Source organism: Aquila chrysaetos, chromosome 13, assembly GCF_900496995.4.
Source record: "Aquila chrysaetos chrysaetos chromosome 13, bAquChr1.4, whole genome shotgun sequence".
Classification (NCBI taxonomy): domain Eukaryota; kingdom Metazoa; phylum Chordata; class Aves; order Accipitriformes; family Accipitridae; genus Aquila; species Aquila chrysaetos.
In genome coordinates, this window is record NC_044016.1 from 9705957 (window position 1) to 9730296 (window position 24340).

The window sequence follows — 24340 nt, forward strand, 5'->3', positions numbered from 1 at the left end:
AACGAAAGTCAAGCAGGACTTATGGGCGTCCTTGAAGTTAGGCAAGTAAGATCCTGCATAAGGATGCATCTTAAGTATATGCTTCAGTGTTATGTTGAGCTGAAGAGTTGTCAATGTTTCTGAGGCATCTTCATGGTGACAGTTGGATTTTTGGGGCTGTACTTATATTACTACCACTAATGCATCATGGTCTTAGAAACATCACTTAACCTTTCTGTCACCTAGTATGTATACCCGTAAACCAGATATAAAACCACCTACTTCTCAAACATCTTGCGAGAATTAATGAGTACTGAAGTGCCTTGAAACTCTTGGCCAAAAGTCATGTACAGAGGTACAAAGTAGTATAATTGTCTATGTCTATAATACCGTGTCTCTATATAAATGCATGTGATTCAAACCCACAGTTCATTAAGGAAAAAAAAATCCAGGTGCAAATCTAAAAATATTGCTATAAAACTGGGTCTTAAGCTCCATGACAGAGGGCATAGATGAAAACACCTTTAATAGAAGTTACCTTTACTCTAAATTATCATTGTGAATGTACTTAATTTTCAACAAACCTTATGACCCCTTTCGCTCTCCATCCTTCTCCCTGGAAGACTGGGAAAAATAAACTTGTTACCACACCAGCTTTATCCTCCTGCCTTTGGCATTTTATATTGTGTTTCAGCAAACATGAACCATGAAAAAAAATAATTGTGTTTATTTTTAAATATGAAACTATGCGGACAATATTATTGTTGCATTTCTTGAAATGTGTCCAGAATTCAAACCTGGAGGCAATAGACTTGTGAGAGTGAAATTGGCCCTAGACAGTTAATAAATTCTGAGCAGAGATGCATAAATCAGCGAGGGTATTTTTCAAACTTCTTTTTTTTTTTTTTTTTTTTTTTTTTTTTTTTTTCCAAAGGGGTGGGCATGGGGGAGGGAAACGTCTTTGGAGAATTGTTTTCTATCAGTTCAGAAAATAGAGAAAAGAATTCAGCAATACCCAGTGCTGGTTAGCAGATTGTCATTTTTGGGTTTGATGTTCCTGGGTTTAATTGTCTTTCATGTGAACAATGGCAGGAGCTCTCTAGTGTGCCATGCGAGCATGATAAAAGGGGGCCGTTCTTGCATAGCAATGCCTTTTTTTTATTATTAGCGTAAAAAATTAGCAAGCTGGAAGTCGTTAGAAGGAGTTCCATTGGCATTAATTGTAATGCAGCCTGAATTTGTTTGCAGACCAGTGCGGCAAGACAATAGCAGCAAGGAAAAAAAGCAATATTAATAGCCTTTTACTTATTGTATCATTTTAGTGAGCCTTAATAAGGTGTCTGCTGTCAACTGGAATTTATTAAAATAAAAAAAAAAGACATGGTAATTGATGTATTGCAGTAAGTATGGATGAGGGCTCAACTTGATTAATGTATGAGTTGGCTTTTTAAGGCATTTTAAAAAGGCTTCTTAACTGGGTCTTAAGAGACTGGCACAAGCCCACTGTAAACTACCTCATTGCAGTTGGAAAACAGCCTGACAGCTGCTGATGTCTCCTGTGGCTTTGCTTTTTTTTCTGATCAGAGAAAACTGAAGTAATATAGTCCTCGTCAATAATTGCAGTGCTTAAAAATCTTATAAAGGGATTTCTATTCTTCCCTCCGGAGATAACTTTTCAAAGGTTAAATTAGTTTTACTTGTGTGTGCTTCAAATATCTCAGCTCCCAATAAGGATCAAGTTTTGTTTTAAATAAACTGCTAGTTTGTGTGTTGCATTGGATTAGCACCTTGCTGAATAACTTCTCTTTCAGTATGAGATGGACACTACAAAGCATTCGGTTTAAGTCTAGCTGGAGTCCCCCGCAAAAGCCTCAAGGTCCTGGCTCACTTGGCTAATTTAGTTCGGAGATGGGTGCTGCCTTTTTTTTTGTTGCTGTTGGTGGTTTTTGTGGTGAGCTTCACCTGAATTTATCAGCTTTCTTGTGCCATTTTTCTACTCAGCTAACTTCAAGAAGTAGTGGTGGAAAGATTTGCATCAAAGCCTATGGGAATTAGGGACTCTGATATCTTTTGACTTCAGTGTGCACCTGATCTCAAGAAAGTCTCAGCCTAAAATATTCTGCCTGTCTAGGTTCTTCTCACACTGCCAAAATGCTGAAGGAGATACGATAACAGGAAGGCCCTAACGTGTGTGAGGAGGCTGTTTTATGTAGATTATGAGGAAACAGTTTTGTAGAAATATGGATTATAGAACAGTAGTATTTCTGTAACTGTATGTAGGTTTTTGCCTTAACCCACCTGTTTTGTCCTAGGTCAAAAAACAAACAAAAAAATATTTGGCACGCTGTATAAAGAAGTCGCTTGTGCTTACCCGGCATTTCAGTTGTATTTACTAGGTAGTCTGTGAGCACACAGAGAAATGCCTTGTGAAGAACAGATGGAGGTGTCACCTATAGAAATTGTTCAGTTAGTCTGAATAAATATATTCAATATTTTCTGCTGGGGTCACCATGAGCCTAAGGTGTAAGGTGAAGTGACAGTGTCTAGTTTTATTAAAAATTTCCAGATTTATCTCCCAGGATAATAGATGACTTTCTACTGGCTAGACTAATCAAGGTTCTTCTTTCCGTAGTGTTGTCCCCATCAGTGCTGCAAATGTCATCCAAGTAGATATCAAAGTCAAAGGGAGAGAAACAGAGTTTTAATTTGGTACAATACCATGTTGCCCTTCCTGATAGCTCTGGGCCTTTCCCAGAGGAAGTGCTCATGCTTCATTATGGATGTAAGCTTTATTAGTATAGACGTCATCAGGTTCAAGTGTTAGGAAAAGCCTCTGCTTGCTAACACAAAGGCCATGGCCTCGGATAATGCAACTGTTCTTATTACTGAAGTTTGTAAGTCAGTGTGGATGATACTCTACTCTTCTCCTTCTATTTTTTTTTAACATCCCGATCCTGCTTGGAGATCTTGTGTGATGCAATTCTCCCTCTCTGAAGGCTAAAAAGGAGAACTTGAGTACTCTGTTTTCAGTACGTTCCTTTTGCTTTGGATCCAACCACTTACCAGAGAAAAAGCCTAGCTGAAGCCATTTCAAAAATCTGCATATAACCTATAGTCAATTAATCCACAGAGACTTGCTTTAAGATTTCTTCTTCCGGCTTCAGATACCAGAAGTGCAGCAGCACAGCGTATGCACTTGTGAGATTTTTTAATCTTTTTGTCTTTCCCCTTCTGGCAGGTTTGCTATTAAATGAAATTGTTGCATAGCTCTAAATATGAGTTTCAGCTTCTCTTTACATTAGAGGTCTGACCTTTAACTTCTTTCTATGCAGGTTACCTTCTGCATGAGAGATGCAGCTGAGGGGTGATTTTTCTAGGAAGTTTCTTTTCCTGTCACCTTTATTTTATCCAGTGACACTTCCTTCTCCAGTAGCTGTTAGGTAAAACCTTTCTTTCTCCTGTTCCCTGTCAGCAGGTGAGAGGAAACTTGAATGAATTGATAGTGATACAGCATTGCATTAATTGCAGCTCCTGCTTCTTCTTCAGCCAGTTGGCCACCTGGGCTTTCCAGTTCCAAGCAACACTCCAGTGGCTCTGATACGCCATTGAGGATAACATTTAAATATAGACATCTTAGATATTTACTCTTCTAGTTACACCACTGTGGCAGATGCTGCAGCGGTCCGGCATAATCTCTCTTGATCTATGCAAAAAAACCATGCTGTCCCAATGGTTTCTTCATTTAGCCTAACTCACAGTTTACATAATAATTCACTTCAAGGTCTGATTCACCTCGAGTCATTTTCTCCTTCTCATTCCCTTCTCTCCTTCATTTTTAGGCATGGGCTTTCTGAAATCTGTTCCTGAATATACCCAAAGATTGCAAGCATTTGAAAGCTAAGTGTGGATTCTGATCAAAATTTTACAAATGGTTTCCATTTTATTAAGGAGTCAGATTGAAGACCATTAATAAAATGGAAACTCTGCAGCTTAATCTAACCTTGATATATTTCCAGCCTAATGCATCTGCTTATAGCCCTGTCACCGCTGGATCTGAGCACCGAGAGCATTGTTGAATACATTTTCATACCTTCGCATTTCCCCCCCCCGCATCCCGAGTTAGGCCAATTCTCCACTGTTCCAGGCATCTTTCTTTCCCTGACTTTGGCTAGAATTAGAAGATCCATGTCAGCCTTTATTTGACACCCTGTTTGCTGCTAAATGTACAACTTGTCCCTTCTGCATCACTCCTCTTCCACTAAACATTGAACTTGTAACAGATTTTGGAGGTAAATAAGACTGGGTGCTACATAGCTTATTTATCTGCAAGAAGAGTTACGTTGATGAGCAACCCCATAGCACGACCATATCCAAATAATAAGTAGTGATAGTGACCAAGCAGAAGTCTGCAGGCCTGACTCATAAGATTTCACAGAATTCAAGTTACGCACCATGTTTGGCTCTGCTGAAACTTGTGCTTTACTACGAACTTTATGTGGACCCTTGTATGCACCGGTGACTTTTCTTCCTCCCACCCCAAAAATTCAGTTTCCCCTGTTGATGTACAGAGGTAACCTCATCTGCTTAGGTTGCAGGTCTGTTGCAAACCTGTCTGAATCGATTTATCACCGAATTGTGGATTATCCCTGAGTTGTAACTACCACATGACTATAAAATACTATTAATTAATGTAATTATTTAATAGGTGTGATTAGAAAGAAAGTGGAGTCACAGGTGTTACAGAGCAGGTGTTTCTTTAGACATTCAAAATGTGTTTCTCCCAAGTCTTACTGTGAGACTGAACCTGACCCTAAGAAATGGATTTGATAATTGGATTTGCAACGTGGATCAAACATTTGGGGGTAATAGCAAATTTGCTTGCACTTGCAATTTTTGAGGTGCGTGCTTGAAAAAGCCCAGTTTCCTCTTTTATTCTGGTACCGTTACAAAGCCTGGTGCAAAGTCCTTTCGGTGGCACTGAAAGAGGTCTCGTCTCTCACCACATCAGAGCATGAATCTCAGATTCCCTCTTCTGAAAGTGGTCTCTAGTTATTACATGAGTAAAAATACAGACAATCTCTGCCAGACATACACGGAGACTAGGTGTCTGTGCTGACACATCAATACAAAGAACTGTTATCACAGGAAAATTTCTCCTTCTAAACCTGGGCTTAAACTAATATGAAGAGACATACAAAGGCCCCGGTGGGTGACCTTTGTTCACATGAGAATGTGTCTGCTCAGGGATTTCTTAGTTCATGTTAATTGATTGCCTGATGGGATTGATTAACTAATTGATTTACTGTGGTTTGTGATTTAACACAAGGATTGGCCTAGGGTATACTTCAAAAGTTTTTGACATGGAAGAGAAATTTGGGAAAAGCTGGCACTAGCAGTGGTAGTCTTTTTCAGTGCGACTCCAGTGTCTTACACCAGGTGAACCCCATTGCCAAGGGTGTTAGTACTTAGCATGAGTAACGCTTTATAGGCTGGGTTAGGGCAAAGTAAGCAGAGGAGAGGAGTGAATTTACAGCGTCTTTGTTAACCCATATTTATTTCATATAAGCCCACTTGAAGCGCATGCTAATAATGTCAGTGTGTGAGGTATCCATCTTCTCTCTTACCCTTTTGCAGGAAAAGGGAGAGGGACTACTGACAGGGTCTGTGCTCAAAATCACTGTCCCTTCCCTCTTTCTGCAGGAGTGGGCTCCTAATCATTATTCTCTGTGTGCCTCTACTCCCCCCACCCTCACCACAGTGCATATATACTCCAGCAGCTCTTACTATGGAGGTGCAGAGAAAGACGTGAAAACCCCCACAGGAGACCAGCCTTGCAGCAAAGCGTACCCCCGATGCTGTCATTCACACGTCTGCTTCCTGGCAAAAAAATGCCATTTAGTGTGAGACACCAGAACCAAAATTCAGATCTATATGACAATTTTGAAAGCGTGGTCTACGTGCCTGGTGGATGCAGTTGAAATGGCTTTCCTGTTGCTTATATAAACTTGTTTCAGAGAAATCATGTTGTAGACCTACAGTGAGGGCGCAATAGACTTTCTGTTCATGCTCTGTGGGTATTTCTGGGTACTTAAGAGACTCAAAAAAAAAAAAAAAATTCCTATTAACCTGTTTTGAAAATAGTCTTCCCATATCAAAGCATGTTTAAAAAGCAGATTGCATTTGATAGCAGTAACTAAAATGCAGTAAGAAGCAGCCTTTTGATCTGTTGCAAATAAACTCTTTTGCAGATAAATACGTTACAAGTGTATTTTTGTTCATTTGCTATCAAATTTAATAACAACCAGTGGAACTGAGTTCAACCAAAATGGTTTCATATCAGACTTTGAATACATACTTTTAAATATTAAAAGATAATGATTTGTATGGCATTGTTATATAATGCATTTCTTGTCTTCTCTTGTGTGCATGTGACAAATTCCAGTCGATAAGCCCAGGACTCTGGAGTCAGTTGTCTGGCTAGTTATTAAGATTAAGATAAGTACTGAGAAGGGAAAGATACAGCACATTGTGCTGCCCTGCTGGGACGGGGCCACCTCGGATTCCAAGTGTAAACAATGCATTAGTTCTCCCTGGCTTATTTCAAACCCGAGGTGTACACTGTAAATATTTGGGAAATATGATGGAAAGACTGTGGAAAGACTTTTTTATTTTTTATCCATTAAATGTTATTACTAAAAAGTGAACCTTAGCCCCCCCTTGGGTCCCAAATCATTACTCATCTGTAAAAATCCAAGACCAATTTCTGTTAATTACTTATGAAAAATTACTTTTTTTTTCTCCCTACCCAAGCCATAAAAAAGCAGACAGACATTTGGACGGCGTTATCACTAGGCACTTCATGCTGAATGTGCCACAACAATAACAACAGAGTTAATGCTCGCCCAGTGAAGCTCAATTAGGGTTTGGGGGGGAAAGGGGAGGGAGATAGGACTAGGAGGCCTGAACTACTGAATACTGAAGTTGATGCAAAGTCTCCTTATGACTTCAGTAAACTTTGGGTCGGGTCCAAAATGAAAGTTAGTGAGCACGTTAGAGCTGTTATTGCTGGTGTCTCTGTAGTGGAGTTCTAAGGGCATCACGCTGCTTTTGCCAAAGGGCGAGAAGGGAAAAGTTTTCTGTTATTCCAAAATATTACTGAGATATTAAAAAAAGACAAATATTTCCTCAAGTTCAGTTGTTGATTCTCACCAACTACAATAAATATGAGCTTTGCTACAATTGGTAGTCAACGCTCTCAAGACAGCAAAGTTTGACTTGTCTGTAGGATCACTGGAGGAGTGACAGAAAGCAATGATTTAGAAAGTGTGTTGAAGCTGCATGCTATGCAATGTAGACCACTGGGTAGCAATTAATTTTTGTTAAAGAATTTAAAACTAGATGTATGGAAATGGTTGTATAAAACATATACACTGCTAAACAGCTAACTAGTCCTTGGGGTTTGCATTTTCATTATCTGTATGTAAATCATTTCAGCGCGCATGATCTAATGAGTCAAAAACTGCTCTGAAATTTGAATTGAGATTTGCAAGATGCTTTTTGAAAATCCTCATGCCCTGCTTCATCGTATGGCCCTTACAATGAAGCTATGTCTATCCTCTGATTAATCACCTCTTATGTGGAGATAGTTTGTAGGTTTTATTGTGTTTCAGAAGGGTTATTTCTAAACTCTAGGAATATCCCACGTTAGTGGGGATGGGAAATTAAGGAACATTCAAAACCATTCAAGAGAAACAAGGAGCACAGCTGAATGGTCCCCAGTGACCCCTCCTAAATCTAATGTTTCTTATGTGGTAGGAAATAAATAATAAAATAAAATAGTTAACTATAAAAGGTTATCTGACAAAACCATGCAAACTGCTTTTTCCTGAGCGCCAGAAAGTTCTATTACCGAATTAGAAGCTGTCTCTTTCCTTCATATGCCAGTTAAATCATTGTACTTCCTTAGCTCCCCTAAGGTATACGCTACGATTTCCTCTTAACCAGCAATGAAGATAAATAGCTCCCATATTTTTTCTGTTTACAGTTATCTTAAGCAAAACCAAAATTAAAGCAGAATTGCTGCAGCATCACAGTTTCTTAAGGAATCCTGAATATAGGACAAAAAGTTGGAATACCTCAGAAAGGATATATAATACATGAAAGACAAAATATGCGTATATACTTGCATGCATATTTATAACTTCAGTTGCTAACAGACCTCAAAAAATTGAGTAATTAAAAACGATATCTAAACTTGATGTGCTGTAACCAGATAAATGAAATGTACAGAGTGGACTGGAATATTTGGAGTACCACGCTCCGTTTCCCACCCCTTTTTTCACAGCGTGAGAATTATATCATGGTTGTGTACATTCCAGTTAGCTGCAAGTGAGAAATCACTGTCGAGGTCGCTGAAATGTCAGTGCCACATACGCCGAGGACAAAAATGGTTGGAATTCCCTGTTATAATTCTAATTATCAAAACTCTTATGATACAAGAGGTAAGTGTGTGTGTCCTGTATGCTGTGTACTGCAATCTAACAGAGACACTGCCTGGCTGAAAAGTCCTACAAACAAACCTATGCCCTAATCGATTTTAGATTTTTAAACATTTCATATGCCAGGTGAGTAAGTTTAGTGTCTGGCACACACGTATGGCTTTATGCTGTATATTCACTGAATACTCTTGAAACCAGCTACATGTTTTTAAAGCTCTTTAGCTGAACCCTGTACGGTCTGAAATACCCAGGTAGTTAGCATTCCTGCCAATTTGATATGATTGAGACCTTTACTTGAACTGACCTCAGAAGGAATAGAAGACTAATTGAGGCAGCCCTAGTTCTAGCTCTCTAGAGGTGTAAAACACTGCAAATGGTATCTGGTGCATGCATAAAAAGGTTTACATAGTGGAAGAGGGATATGGGAAGGAAAAGAAAGACTTTTCTTTCTCCATCTCTCAGCAGCCTATTTCCCCTTCCCCCTGAAGCTTCAAGAAAAAAATAATTTCATTCCCATCTTGATGTCATTGCATGGTAAAATAAGTAAAATTAAAAAAAAAAAAAAAAAAAAAAAGGGAAATGCACCCAAACAATGCAGAAGGTAAAATTAGGACAGTACTTGGGTGCCTCAGGGCTGTAATTAAAGCTATCTGGATAAAAAGAGATATTCTGCCTCAGATTTATGTTGTGGGGGTGGGGGGAGGCTGAAAGTGAAACACAGCAAAAGAAATCCGTAATTCCAATGTATTCAACTCGCCCATCAGAAGAAATGGCATTAATTCAGGTACCCAATTACTGTAATGTGGTTCAGAGCACCTCAATAGGTGTTTCAATCTCAAGCCAGGACTAACATTTGTAATCCTTTAAATGCACTTAAGAAATTGATGTTACAGCCCCACAATCTGTTAGGGGCCTTGCTTCCTGGCTGATTGCAGAGTATCCCACCATTAATTGGATCATCAGAATGTGATCCGCGTTCTGGTCCCCGGATTATGTAAGACTGACTTTGCTCTGACGCGCTGAACCAGAGGCTTCTTTTGCTGGATATTTTGACCCTTAATGTAGATAAGTGGTATTTTTCATCAATCTTAGCTTGCATTAAAAAAGGGAAATGTCAATTCAATGTGGGGCATTTAACTTAATTCAACATCTTTTAATTTAATACCTTGGAAAAGTTAGTCTGTCTCCGACCTGCTGGCGACTTCTGCTGATGGAATGGTTTGCAGAGCGAGGCTGGAGGCACGTCGTTCCCGCTCTGTAACACGGTCAGGTCCCAAAAGTCTCTTCGTGCTTCGTCCCTGTACGAAAGGGAAAGATAGAAAAAAACCCAAACGGCCCCCTGACCATGCTTTGCCGTACTGGTAATGAGTTTCCTCAGCTCCTTCGGACTGTTCCCTAATGACTGCTCTATGTGCCTGAGGGAAAAGAGACAAAAAAAATTAATTCAGTGTTTACTGCCCTGTTTTCTTCTTGGACTTCAGTTTTCTTGATTTTTTGTTTGTTTGTTTGTTTTGTTTTGTTTTATGAATCGGGGTGCTTTGATTAATTTGCTCAATATTCTTAACATCTTTTGGTGCTACAATAACAGCCAGTTTGGAAATCTTCTGCATGGACTAGACCTAAAATCCTGCTGAAAATAGGGGACATTCTTTCTGACAGAAGGAGGCTTTATCTTAAATTTTTTTTATTTATTTATTTATTTTTTTTCTTTATTTATTTATTGCCAGAATAGGAACAGGACATGTCATAACACCTTTTTTTTTTTTTTTTTTTTTCCTCTTCTCTTTTTTTTTCTTGTACTGAAACATAAAAGCCCTCCTAGTGCTTCTCTTCTGGTACTGAATGGATTTGTCCCAGTGGTACAGACAGAAGTTCAAAGGTGATTGCAAGATTCAACCCCCCCCCCCCAGTGAAAATAGTAAGCTTCCCAGTTTTCTGGGCATTGCAACGAGCATCAGATTCATTTAAGTCTTACCATGGCTTTGGGAAAACTATTATGTGATATGGTGTCTGTTGGCCTCATGCTTGTTAGGAGTGAAGATGGTGAGGTGAAGAGAATAACATTGGGTTTCATGACCAAGGCTTGATGTTTCTCCTGGAACTGATGCATAATAATCCTGGGTATGGCAATGATCTCAGTAAAGTTAGTACCCACTATCTACATATATATGTGTATATATAGAGGGAGATATATATACACACACACATCAAACATCACTGGCAGAATCTGACGGTTTTGGTGTTTCAGAGAAAGAGCAAGCTCTTTTCACCTGTGTCACGCAGAGGCATAAGCTCATAGAAATCATTTTGCAGCTCAGGCTGGCTGACTTTGGTCTCTTTTCTTTTGTTTTCTGCCAAGATCTTGGTCTTTTTTTTCCAACTTTCCCCTCTCCCCCCTCTTTTGCAAGTCATTCAAAAATAATTTTATATTGTGGGCAGGAAAAACTGCCGAGGCACAGCAATGGTGAGGGGGTGGTTGGACTTTGTGTTTCACTGCCATCTTCTAGGCTGTGGAGATTTTTTTTGAGAGGTCTTTAGAACTTTACAGGTTGAGGAAAACCAAGTTTTTGAGGCAGCATCTTTGTTTCATGAGAAATGTTTGATCCCAAGGAGAATTGGACTGAAGAGGGTGGTTCTTGCATTACTCCCACTCTCCTGCTGGCCAGGACCAATTCAAAGTCTGCCAGGTAGGGAAAAAAGGTCAAAACTTTGAGGCAGGGAGTTTAAGTAAGAGATTTGGGACAGTCTCATTAGACATCTCATCCATACGGTTTTTGCAGTCACTTAGGATGACACCGTGTGAGCTTTCTCAGCATGTCAGAGAGCATAGCTGTCCTTGTCTTTGGTCCACACTAATCAGGTTTTGTAGATTAGCAGAATATCTAGGTTAGCCTTCTTGCTGGATTTATAGAGGCAATAAACACAGATGCATAAAAAGGTTTTTGGTGGGAGATATTTTTGTCATCTTGCACATGGATAGCAAGAGAACTGGTCTGGCGTTCAGAGTGAGCTGACTTATTGACAATTAATTGCACGCTGAGCAGGAGGAGGCAGAGTTTCTGGTGTTGGGTTGGGGGTTTGGGTCCGTGTGAAGTTGCTATTACTCATACAAGGTATGTGGCTCATACATAAGTACCTGACCTTGCTTCCCCCCCTTTTTTTCTTTCTCCTTTCTTCCTGATATGAATTGAATAGGCAGGTAGATATATACAGTTCTGGTCAGCCTAATTGGCGCTAGAGGTGATATGGTGCTACACTAGGACAAAATAACCTTTAGGTTTATGCTCCTGGCTGGAGCACAAGAAACATGTGCATTCAATTCCCAGCAGTTCTTCTGGCTGGTCTCTTTGAGTTGCAGTATGTATTGGTCATGGTGGTCTTCTCCCTTGGTGCTTGTACAGCTCCTGGTGCAGGAGGAGCTCACCTGGAACAACAGGTACCACTGAACTGTAAATAAGAGCCCTGGCTAGAGATTCGTATAAGCAGGTCACCAGCTTTCAAAAATATAATACTTTTCTACCAAGCATGTTTCATGTTATGCTATTTGAATCTCTATGCTCTCCTTGAAACAGCCCCCATGGATGAAGAATATGAGTTCAGGCTGTAATGTTACTTACTTGCTATACTAACGTGCAAAGAGAAGTCCAAAGATGTGTACTTATATATTATCCATGAGGGAATTACACCTACTTAAGCTTAAATATTTTAACAAGCAGTGTTAAAAGAAGCTTGTTTGGCCATGTTCAGACCTGGTATAAACAGAATCACCTTTCCTGAAGTGAGTGAAGCTGTATCTGCTTCTGCCAAACTGAAGTTTAGCTCGGAGACTTCTAGATAAGTACTAGCCTCACAACTCAGCTCATTCAACAATGACACAAAGCTCTTTTCATAAAAGAGAAATATAAAGCAATATAGGTAAGTCTATAATTACTTTGGCCACAGAACAAACATATCGTTTCTTCCTGCTTGGAAGGGCCTAACCTTCTGTAGGGAGAGTAGGATCTGTGATATCTCTGGTGTTGATAGCGTTCTTACAGCAACTGCGTTTTCCAGCAAGCTTTGTACTAGCATAAGATGCTTCTGTTATTCCCCTGTATGGAAGGGAAAGGAAATCTTTTGTAGCTTGTGGCGATGCCTTCCTGGGCAATTGATTTTAAACACAGAGAGTGTATCTCAGGGTGTTTTGCTGTATGGAGTTGCATTGGAAGTGCGTCACTTCCAATCTGTTTAATTGGAGTCTTGGGTGACACTTCCCTGCTGCCTTATCCCTGGATAGAAAGCTGATCTACGTTTTAGCTTTAAGTACACCACAAGGTTGGAAAGTAAAGTTGAGTTTGCAGTGAAGCAGATATATTGGCTTCCCATGCTTTGAAGACAAATGGAGTCTCATCCATCGCTGCTATACCAGTATGCTGGTGCTGTTTCAGGCTGCTTTGGGTTAGGATTTCAGTTTGCCCTTCCTTCCTAATGGGGTCCCTTGGTGGAGAATGCCATCCAAGTACAGGATGGATGAGATGCCCTAAGGACCTGTATCAGGCTTGCCTTTTAAGCAGTGCCTTGCTGAACTGTGAACTGGGCTTTTCTTGGAGTGCTGTGTGAGGATATGAATTCAACTTTGAGACAAAAAAAAGGGGAACAAATACCACATACAGCAGCGTGTGTCAGACTGAAAGCACGCAGTATTCGGTGGCAGTATTAATATGGATCTAAAATGATTTTCTTGTGATGTCCTAAGCATTTCCCAGGGGCTCCTTTCTTTGTTCTAACTCCCTGTGGAAGGGGCAGAGAAAAATGGCTGGTGTGTTCGCTTTGGCCACTGTCAGCGACAGGCTCCCAGCAGAATTAATTCTGTCCTCTCTAATGACTGTCAGTTACCTCATTGCCAGGGAAATGGCCCCCTCCACCTGCAGGATCATAGCAACTCAGTTTTGTTACGCAGGACAACACGCTTCTCTCCTGAAGGCTGACCGCAAAGGCTGAAGTGTTTCCGCTTGCCTGTATGGCCAAGCGGCGCAGGTTTCTCTGTTCGGTAACAGTTACCTGTCCCAGGGTAGGCTATGTATCCACGGCTTGCGTGTCCACTGCTTGGCATGTTACTGTTTTGGTTTTTCTCTGAAAAGTAAACCCTGTGTTTCCTTCACGTTGGGGGGAAAAAAGATTTTAAGAAGTGGGCAGGATGAAACAAACCCGCGTGTTGTATCCATCGTGATCATAACTGCACCTGGGCTTCTCGGTTCCCTGGGAAGATGTGTTTGCAAGACTGTTTTCAGGTGGATGTGTATAAATACTGAATGTTTTTTGCATTGGGATGCATGGTTTTGGGGGGTTGTGGACTCCTGCTTGTATTCATGACTCCACCTTTCACAGAGGCCCAACTGCACAAAATGTGAATACTTTTCAAGGCAATATTGATTAATTCAGCAAATTCAGACCATCCTACAGTGTGGTGTAAAATAAATGCCCTGTTTCTATTTCCCAAACTTGCACTCATTACAAACTTTACCCATGTAATTAGTTGGATGCTGTTGCTAAAAATGTAGGACAAAAGTGTCCTATAAGGGAGCGCTAGTCAGCGTATTTTGATGTGTTGTGAGTGATAGCTCACACGTACTTGGGTGTGAAGCTGAGCAAGTGTGTTTTAATGGTTGATTTGGGTTTCAGTGTTGAGCCCAGCTGTTCCTTGAAACACTCGGTACAGTACAGTAATTTAGAGTGTAATGGTCTCGTATAAGGAGACAGATGTGAACCACAGGTGAACTACTTCTGAGTGATGACAAGGGTGTGAGCACTCTCCCTGCCCTTGTCTTTCCCTTCCCAGTTTCTTTCTCCCATATATATTTTTTTTTTTTTTCCCTTTCTTCCCACCACCTCTTTGCAACACAGGTAGGCACATTCCAGTGTGACTCTGATGAGCCTGCTATGTACTGGTTAATCTGTTTCTCGTGTTTGATTTCAATGTCTTTTTTCACCTTGCCTACCCTAAGAAACCCATACTGCCTCAAGTAGCTTTGAATGTACCAGTAAGTGTATGTTATGGAGTGAGAAGTGAAACGGAGAATGTGTCTTCACCCAAGATCTTGAAGTAGTAGGAAATGACCTCTTACACTTCTTTTGCTTTTTAGATCTTTAAGCCCTAAGCCACCCTAAATCTACTGTCCCTATAAAAAGCTGCATTTTAAAAGGTTTTAGGAGGCTTGCTGACCTTGCAACCTACTTTGTAAGGAGTCTGCACCCACAGCTATTAAACAAAATTAATTTCAGCACTTTTAAATTGTTAATCTTGCAAAAGACAACTTGCTTGCTCTCCAGTGATCCCACAGGTCATCATTCTGTGAGCTGCAAGCCATCACCAGGGTTCATGGCTCTGAACATCATCAGTCTGCTTGTGGTCTCCCAAACGCCTTGCAAAATTAATTCCTCTGCCCTCCACTTTTCCTCCCCAGCAGCTCTTTGAGATCTGGGCGCTTAGTGAGCTCTGTGTGTAGAGCAGCTATTCACCAGTAGCCATGCTACAGATTATTCTCATTTTAAGGTTACTCTATCCTAAATCAGTGCTTCCAACCCTCAACTCACGGTAATGAACTTTGGGCAGCAGGACATGAATTCAGGTAGGAAATGACAGTTTTAGTCTTTGGAGTGTTAGGGTTTCTATTGAAAGGACAACGTCTCTTGTAAGTTAAGTTTTTCAGTACCCGTGGGGCAGATGCTTTACCAGGTACTAATTTATTTTGAATCATCTTAAGTGTATTTTTTCTGCCTGGCCATGAAACTTGGAAATGTTGCCTTTTTTCCTCCAGGTAGCGATATGTGTGAGTGCACTGGGGGTGGGGGAGAAAGTCTGTGCTGTATCTGGTATTATCATGCCTGGTTGTCCCTGCTCCTTCCACCTCTTTTGTCTCTGCCACTCAAGCCAATTTCAGCCATCCGCTGACTCTCATTTGGGATAATAGCCTCTCTTTTTACTGTTGTCTTGTCATGTTTGATTCGGCAGCACAAGGGTTTTAAATTAGCCAAAACGTTTGCATGCTGGGCTTACTCCGCTGCCACTACCAGTTGTAGAGCTACTAAACCACTTGATGCTGAAATTGATGATTGCTCGGAAGGAATAAGAAATTGTTGGTGGCTACCGGGAAGATTCATTCACGCCGAGCCCCTTTTAAGAAATCTAGGGGGGAGGGAGAGAGAGATTTCCTTCATTTTCCTGCTGCCTGGCTGGTGGTTGCATTGTGCTTGTGCCAGGTTCCTGCTGAGTGATTACAGCCTTGCTAGGCTGCGTAGTTCCTGTGATTTCAACATAAAAACAGAAGAAGAAAAATAGGGGGGGGGGGCGCGGATAAAGCTCCAAAGACTTGCAGTTCAATTCAGTAACGTAGAATTGTGATGTTTTAACTCACTGTGCACTTTTTCTTTTGTTTTGTTTTTTTTTGGTTTTTTTTTTTTTTTTTCCAATCTAATTTAACCCCTCCTGGCTAGAAGTTTACTTATTAGAAGTTTTACCCAGTAGAATACTCTCTGTATCGGCCTGAGTTGGTGATGCTAAACCACAGCTGGGCTGTAAGCAGTTTTTAATACTCTCTGGGTTAAAAATGACCTATCATTAATGGAATCTTGGATCACCAAGAAACTACAAAACTTCTAATAATACACCACCCCCCCCCCCCCCAAATGCCTTTTACTTGTTTATATTAGTGTTTAAAGATATGGAGGGCCAGAATTTATAAGGGAAAAGATGACAGTGCTTGAGAAACTGTGCAAAGAGAAAACAAATGAAGCTGTAGAATTAAATGTGAATGACTAGGGCTGCACGAGGGATGTAATTATATTTCAGAACTATATACAATCATATATGCAAAGTGAGAGAGAGAGCTTTTATTTCCATTGAGTGGATTTAGTTTCTTCTTGAAGAGAGGGTATGTTTTAGTGCCTTTTTTTTTTTTTTTTTTTTTTTAATATTCTAGCACTAGCTTCTCGGTTACAGTGATGATAGGTAGTCAAATGGTCGGAAAAGGTCAGTTAGAGACCCATGTACAATGGCTCAGAGTTTCCAAGTCCAAAGACAAACACTATCTAACAGAAAACAGTAGCAACTGTGATTTAAAACCAAACCAACCAACCAACCCTCTATTAGCCATATATGCAAGTTCCCAGACAGTTAGAAGCATGGCTTCAGATATATAATTCATTATACAGTGTCACAAACAAGACCCTAAATATAACACATGTGGGAATATGATTGCACAGCATCCAAGCCAAGAAAGATGTTCTCATTTGATCTAATATTGCTAACATTGTTATCAGTAATGTTCTAGAACTTTTTTCCTGATTACTAAGCCACATGTTCTCTTGCCTAAGATACCCTTTTTTATGCTAAAAAAAAAAAAATCTTGTAAATTTGAAGGTGTTGGCATTCAACTTTATTTCTCTCTTGTACGTAATAAATTGTGAAGAAATCATGTGAATGACTAAAGCTCTAAAAATACAAATCTAACTAAGAGCCCGAATCTCTGGGGCCTGGCAGTGGCATGCTGTTGTGCAAGTCTAGCTCTAAGAGCTTCTGTCTGTGCCAATTAACAGTAGATTGGAAAGCCAGGAGACCATGATGGGTTTAGTCCTGTTATCTGTCTCTAACTGCTGCACTGTTCAGAATTGCTGATTTCTCTGCAAAATCATGACAGATGTATTACAGGAAAATGTATTGGTCTAGTAGCTAGTGAGAGAGTTAATGCAAGGGATAATAAGTAGCTAAGGCTATGTCCTCCAGCAGACTTTGATGTGGTTTGATAATATATGGGATGGGTCAATCTGCCCTATTAGCAAATGTAGCCAGTTTATGCTCTACATACAAACTAGAGATTTGATAAAGCACTAAATTAGTTTTCACAAGGTATTAGATGTTAGATACTTAATGGGATCATCATGCTTTTGCTACACTTGGTTAAGATGTGTTCTGTAACAGAAGCATGCGGCAGCATGACATTTCACCAGGAAAGGAAGCGTGTCTTGTGACTGAATCACGAGTCTGGGAATTATAACGTCCAGGCATCGCTTGGCTTCCGAATTACTGTCTGTCTGATTTACCAGAGAGGTTTGTCTTTTCACATCTGCAGAATGGGACTGTGTCCTTCCCTTTCCTCTTTGCCCCCTTGTGAAGCTTAAGCAACCAATGCTTGTAAAGTGTTGTTTTGGTTTTTTTTATTCTTGGATGCAAAGGGTGCAGGTAATCATAATTCTGTAAAGCTTTGGTTGCACGAGACTAATACTATCCCACTCAGTAGAGGCTGGGAAATTCCCTACACTTAATAGCAGAGAATTTACAGGTTCAAGCAAATTTTAGTAAGAAACCTTACTAGAGTATGAAAGGAGAAGCTCAGGGTTTTGGTGTAGTGCTCCACAACCGTGCTCTGCATTCACTCTGTGCCAGTGTTCAACTCGTATTTAAAAGGTGAAGTAAAACCAATAGTTCAGTGAAGCTAGTAACACTTTTGTACAGCCAAAAATCCATTGGTAAGATACGTCACATGAGGGCAACATCCTTGCCTTCACACATTTGCACCCATTCTACCAGTTGGGAATGCAGGTGAAGAAGGCGACCTTCCCGGGGCCACATGGCAAGCCCGTCTCTGAAACAGGTCCTCCCTCTGAGCATTCCCCTTATGCGAGCTGATGTTTCGTCCGCTAAAGCAGGCTGCTGCTTTGGTTAGCTGGTAACACTTTTATAAGCTTGTGTCTTCACCATCAAAGAAAGGGCTGTAAAATGACCTTTTTTTTTTTTTTTTTTTTTTTTTAAAAAGTTCTGTGTCTTTTGTCTTGTTAAATAAAAATCTAAAACTGCTGACAGCAGTGTATGCCCACAGCTACCTTCAGAAAACTATGCTTTAAAACCCATTAAGCGTTTTGTATTTATCACATGAATCTAAGTTTTGCTGATGTTATTTTTCGCTGTGTTTACAGATACTGTTCTTAATTACATTTGAAATGCATCATTTTACTTTCTCTAACGTCTTAACTAGTTATGCAAGTAGCCGGTCCAGAATGACCACTGCCAGGCTTTGCGCTTCTCCTAGCGCTAGGGAGACATTCCTACCTTTTCGTAAAATGCAGCAAGAGTGTCATATATAAAACAATCCCATTTGAAAGGATAGAAGCCACATCCCAATATAGATCACAGTGGAAAATGACTCAAAATTACATGACAGCTTCTCCCCGTTTACCCCCCCTCCCTCCTTCCCTTTCTCAGCTTGTTTCCCAGTCAGGCTGTGGTAAGAAATGCGTCGTGTATTGTGACATTTCAGTTTACTGTTACTAATAATGCCTTTGCATCTTTCATTAGCGTGTTATTTATAGGATCGCAAAAGGGCATTGGTACCGCTCAGCCTCTGAGGTGGCACTGCCGGTGTCCCAAGGACTGAAATGTTTTTTAAAAGCGCTGGGTCGCGCCTTGCCTGCAGGCTCGCCTAGCTCCGGCAGAAGCCCTGTGCCACGCTCTGGGCTGAAACCCCGCGTTTTAAAACCCGCGGAGGCCAGCGTGGACTTCAGCTGCTTGTATAAATGAGAAGACTTTGCCTCGTAACTCCTCCTAAGCCTGCACCTGATGAGCCGCTTGGAGCTGGAGGGCTGCGTTTCCCCTAATAAATTCCTTTTTGTGAACCCACTTGTTAGTCAAGCGTTGTGCACACTAACTACAGCGAGGGCCCTGTGTCTTGGGCATAAATTACTCTCGCGTGGCACTGTCTCCGAGCAGCCCCCCAGTTATGGATTACTTTGTTCTCGACTTGACAGGAACATAATTAGAACTGTTGATGAAATCTACCAAATTGTTCCTCCGTGGCCTCAATGGTCAGGAAATTTGGCTGAGTCGTATTTGTCACCGACGTAAAGGCTCTAAACACTTCATATTAACTATGTTATTAATGTGCCCTCTAATCTGTCCGTGAATTGGTAACACTTGGAGTGAGCTTGTGCTCTAATAGCACCTTGTGATGAATACATTGTAATGCTGTTAAAAAGTTTCTGGAGGGTGGGGGGAAAAAAAACCCAACTTAATAAAAAGTGAACATTTCTAGGTTGTTTCATTTCTCTGTATGTACATTTTTATGTTATAGAGTTTTGTTTTGTTTAATTGGAGATTGATTTAGGCTTTACATTGACAGACCGTTTTCTGTTCTATAGGATTTGCTGACATTTGGGCTGTTTCATTGCCAGAGGAGGCTTTGTGTGTCCCAAAGGAAGTGAGTGATCTGGCCATAACAAATCCTGCCAAAATATTTTAACACCGTTACGATTTTCTAATGCAATGCATAGTGAATGTGACTAAAAAAGGATGGTGAGTCCACGAAGGGGGTTCGCTCCCTCTCCTCTGCGATTTGTCTGGTGGAACGAGCACCCAGGAGCTGCCGGGGGTGGTGGGAGACTGCAGCCAGCAGTGGGGGGGTTGTTTGCCTCCGGAAGCGTATCGCTTCAGACACACAATGGCTCACGCTTAATCTTTAAGCTAAGCTTTCAAATTTTGGCCCTGCTCTTGAACTTTCCAAGAGTCCAGGGTGACCAGAGGTGGCGTTTTAGTTATGTTAAATAAATGCATTTGGGCTGCTGTAAATGTTCGGTAAGTTAAAACAAGGAAACACATGTTAGACACTTACAGATGAGAGAGAGATTAGTGGCTGAAGGTTCTAGAAGTTGACAAGCTGCTGTTTTGGGTAAAACAAACTCTTACCTTCAAAACAAAGGGCTATCTCGCACTTCAGTATGGTTTTGAAGAACACTAAGGTGGCTCTTAACTCTATAAGCAGCCATGCTTAGATAAAGCATTAGAATACAAAAATATAAGTTTTTCACATGTAGTGTTCAGGGGATGAAGACAATTCTGACAACCTAATGTTTAGCGTAGAGCTGGAAGTATGGGAAAACAATGATTTAGACCCCTGAGCTATTCTCTAAAGCAGCAGGTAAATTAGCTGCTGTTTTTCTAATACCTTGGTGATTTGCTTAGATTAACACCACCCACTCACCCCCAGCCCCCCAAAAACCCAAACTATGGCTAAAGTTAGTATTTAGTAAACAATTTAAAACCTAAAACCAGCAAGCAGTTCAAAATGTGCTGACTGCGGAATATCAGCCATCATCTCTTGTGCCCAACATACACCATGTTGGATTACTCTGGCAATCAGCTTCTCTACCAGGGTAAACTCATGTTTCTTTGGTCATTTTACATTGACGTACTTAAGAATAAACAAAGTGGCTGACCATGTGTACCAACAAGTTTTGCTGAAGGGAGGAAAGCTAATAAGAAGTAGAAAAGTTGAGCATGACCACAGCTTTGGAAGTTGTTCCACATGAGCAAATCCTTCCACTTCTGCTGAGCGGTCCCAAGCTTCTGACTGGGTTGAGCTATTTGCTCCTGACCTGTGTTGTCAGGCGCTCGGATGGACAGGCCTTTCACTGTTGGTGGTGTTTCCCACTTGGATGTTTCTCTATTTGCTTGTCTTTGAATACTGAACAGAATTGCAACTTCTTATGCTCATCTCCTAAGCCCTTGTTCTGTTTTTGTTGGGCTCACTCAAACTGCCTCTTCCCTGTGGCAGCTGTATGTGTTATTTCACGGGTCCCGTGGGCAACGATGCTGTTGCCAACAGGAGGGAAGTGTTAGCCTGGGAGTTAGGACTTACTTTGAGACTTCATTTTATGATCTTGCTATTCGTAAATGAAATGGGAAGCTAACTCTGCACCTTTCTCATGCAAATCAATCTATTTCTAGTAATGAGCAATTTAAGTATTATTTTTTTTTAATATGTAGTTGCCATCTCTGGAAATCAGGATCAGAATTCAGGATGCTCAAATTAGGCGTTAGTGTGTACAGATACTCTGTTGATGACTCTATTATTAGAATAAAGTAGACCAGTACTTTCCCTGGGTCTGTTTCTTTTCACTGCTTTTGTCTCTTTTTCTCTCTCAGTTCATCTTGTATAAGCTTTTCTTCTGTTCTTTAATTTCACCCTTTAATTCATTTCTGCCAAAGCCATGGGATCTTGAGGGGCTTTCTAAATAATTAGATCTTGTTACTTATTTGCAGTGTCTTCAAAACTGAATTACATTTTCTTTTGTCATAGTCTTCCTTTATCACTATTCTAAAATGGGACATTATTTGGGGGTATTCTTACCCAAAACCATGCTTTTGCTGTCCTGGCTGTACTTCATCTTTCTAAAATGCATTTGCTAGTAAATAATTTTCTTTAAGTGAATGAGTATTGTATTTTCCTTGAATGTTACTAGTTTTCTGGGCTTGTTTTTTTTATTTAAGTTTCGAGTGGGAAGTCATGATATGCATGCTGTACATACAAATCTAACTTGTGTCATTCAGTAAACCAAAATGCATCATGAGCAGAGCTTAATCCTGATTTTACTTTTGTTTAAGACTGGGAAGTAAAATTACTTCTGTAGAAACCAGGGCACTTACTCAAGGGGGAGGTGAGGAATGCGGATTTAATATCAGAATCGGGCCCTGGAATATTAATTTGATAAAACTGTATGATCTTAGTGTCAGCAGTGGAGAGCATATGCTAGTAGACACTCATGTTTGAAATCAGGCTTCATAGTTAATTATTCTAAGAAATAGACTTATCACTTCATAAACTCTAGGAAAGACTGTTTTCTTTTCCAAACGTTTAAATTATTCAGCCGTTTTATACATTAAAACCCAATTATAACTTACAGGGCATTTCAAAGAATTTTCAAAGCTATTTCTTTTAGGAACTGTACGTAGACTGAGGCCTTAGCATGGAGTAGTTCATATTCTCAACTGCATTTATGAGGTTTTTTTTCTAACAAAATAGGGTTTCAAGAATGTTCATTACCAGACTAGCAAGTACAAATCCTAAACAGCCAGTACCACTTTCAGAACATGCGATGTCCCCTAAAACTAGCAAACTGAAATCCCAATGTGGCTAATGAGCTTCAGAATATAGCTTAAAAATACTTTATTTCCTTTCTCTAAGATGGTAATGACCAGGTTAAAGTAAAGGTTTATTCTATCACCTTTCTTCTGCCACGTTACGCAGACTGCAAGTGGAACACATTCAGAGAGAAATAAAAATCAAAATGCGCTGCAGGATTTTAAGGAATAAGATGTACCTGCTACTGAATAGAAAAGCTTGTTTTAAGCACCACCTTCTTGGTTCTCAGGGCCACCTTAATACTTGAGCTGGACTGGCATACATCAGTGGCATTCTTCTGAAAACTGCCATTCCTCAAAATACATAAATCCATACTGTTTCTCAGAGCATACAGCAAACGTGATTTGACAGAGTCCAGCTACGAAGTTGTATGTTACTTGACCCACATGAAATCATGACATTTCCAAAAAAAATACTGTCCAAAGCTACAGAATAATCTTTCAGATTATTCATTTGGATGCTGATTTATTAGCAGAAAGGTATATGTGAATCAGATCACGCCAATCTAGGTCAGAAAATGACCGGTGTGATTGTACATAATGCACTAGCTAGGGAGTGTATTATAAGTATGAAGACCTAAAAGATGCACATGACGCTCGTGCCGTTACAAGACTACTTACCAAAGGCACCCTTTTCCTGAGCATAGCAAGCTATTCCCACAGCATTATTCACCTGTTAGGAATTAATAGGACGGTGTTTGCTAAACGTTATCTTCCTAAATCAAGGCTTAGCTACTCATGGACAGCAAGGAATTAAAAAGGAGGTTCATAGAATGGAAAAATCCTACTTTAAAGGCCAAATAAGAGAGCGAATAAGATTTCAAAATCAGAAACTGCTTTCCAAATACTACTGTGGGCCCAGGATCTCCTTATAGGAGAAAATAAAGCAGTTTGCTTTAAGAAAAAGAAATAGAAGAGGGCTAGGCGATTGCTCACTCTGTATCTTGCAGTAGAGCTGAAGTTGAGATGAAGGCCTGGTGCTTCTCTTCATGAAGGGACTGTATGAATGAAAGGTTGCAAAGATATTAGGATTTACTAAGTGACGTCATACTTGTCAATAGCTTCTCTTGCTAGATATTTAAAGTTCAAGTGCTTGTTTGCTTTAGTTAAGTGCTCTGAAGTGCTTTAAAAAGCATTGGCCCATTTATATAAACAAACAGAGAAACTCACTGATAGTCTTCCCAGTCAGAGTGTGTTACCCAATATTTGGATATCCTTCCTTCGGTCTGAAAAAGCTTTGCACTAGCAACTTCTAATACATGTGAGTCTTTGTTAATGGAATATTGTACTATATTATATTATTTGATCATAGACGTTGCCTATGTTAAAACACAGTATCTCCATCACGCACAACCATGAGGAAATAAAAGGGAGTCAGTAGCTCAAACTTACTTATCCAGAACTTAGGTGTTACTTGAGAGGAGGAGTAAGCTGGAGGCCTGATTTCCTTTTGGAATATTTGCAGCAGAAAATTGATACTTACACCTCTCCTATATTTTTCTTCTATCCGCTCCGCTGTGCTAACTCAGGAATCTCTTTTCGTGCTGGGAGTCAGGCAACCACATTTAAACACGTTCTCAAACCATGGCAAAATCCTGTTCACGCGTGTATGACCACTCACAGAAAGAAAGGAAACTGCCAACGCTAATAGGTAGTGAAGGTGAACGTTGGGATGGTATTTACATGCTTCTCCACAGTGTTCCCAACCGGTCAGTGTTGTAGTGCTTCCCTACCAGTCATGCTCATGGTAACAGCTGTACCATCACAACATTGCTCTTCTGGAGTGTCCTTTAATCTAATGATACTGTTGTGATACCGAAAGCCTAAGAATGTCATAAAATTATATATTGAAAGTTATCCTCTTTCATATGTATAAAGAAATTGGCATTGTTTGGAGGAATCACTGGACATACCT

At 40.3% G+C, this 24340-nt stretch overlaps 1 protein-coding gene across 11 annotated transcripts in view; it reads left to right on the forward strand.

Moving 5' to 3' along the window:
* The window catches only part of ESRRG (estrogen related receptor gamma), a 406932-nt gene that overhangs the window by 151714 nt on the left and 230878 nt on the right, over positions 1-24340 (forward strand). For 3 of the 11 annotated variants that reach the window (XM_030034642.2, XM_030034652.2, XM_030034649.2), the window contains one exon: positions 19647-19705. The exons of 7 other annotated variants lie outside the window; for them this stretch is intronic. In XM_030034642.2, the coding sequence (XP_029890502.1) occupies positions 19647-19705 (59 nt within the window). Of the gene's footprint in view, positions 1-19646; positions 19801-24340 lie in introns of all 11 variants that reach the window. One more of the 11 variants, XM_030034645.2, reaches the window with a different exon arrangement.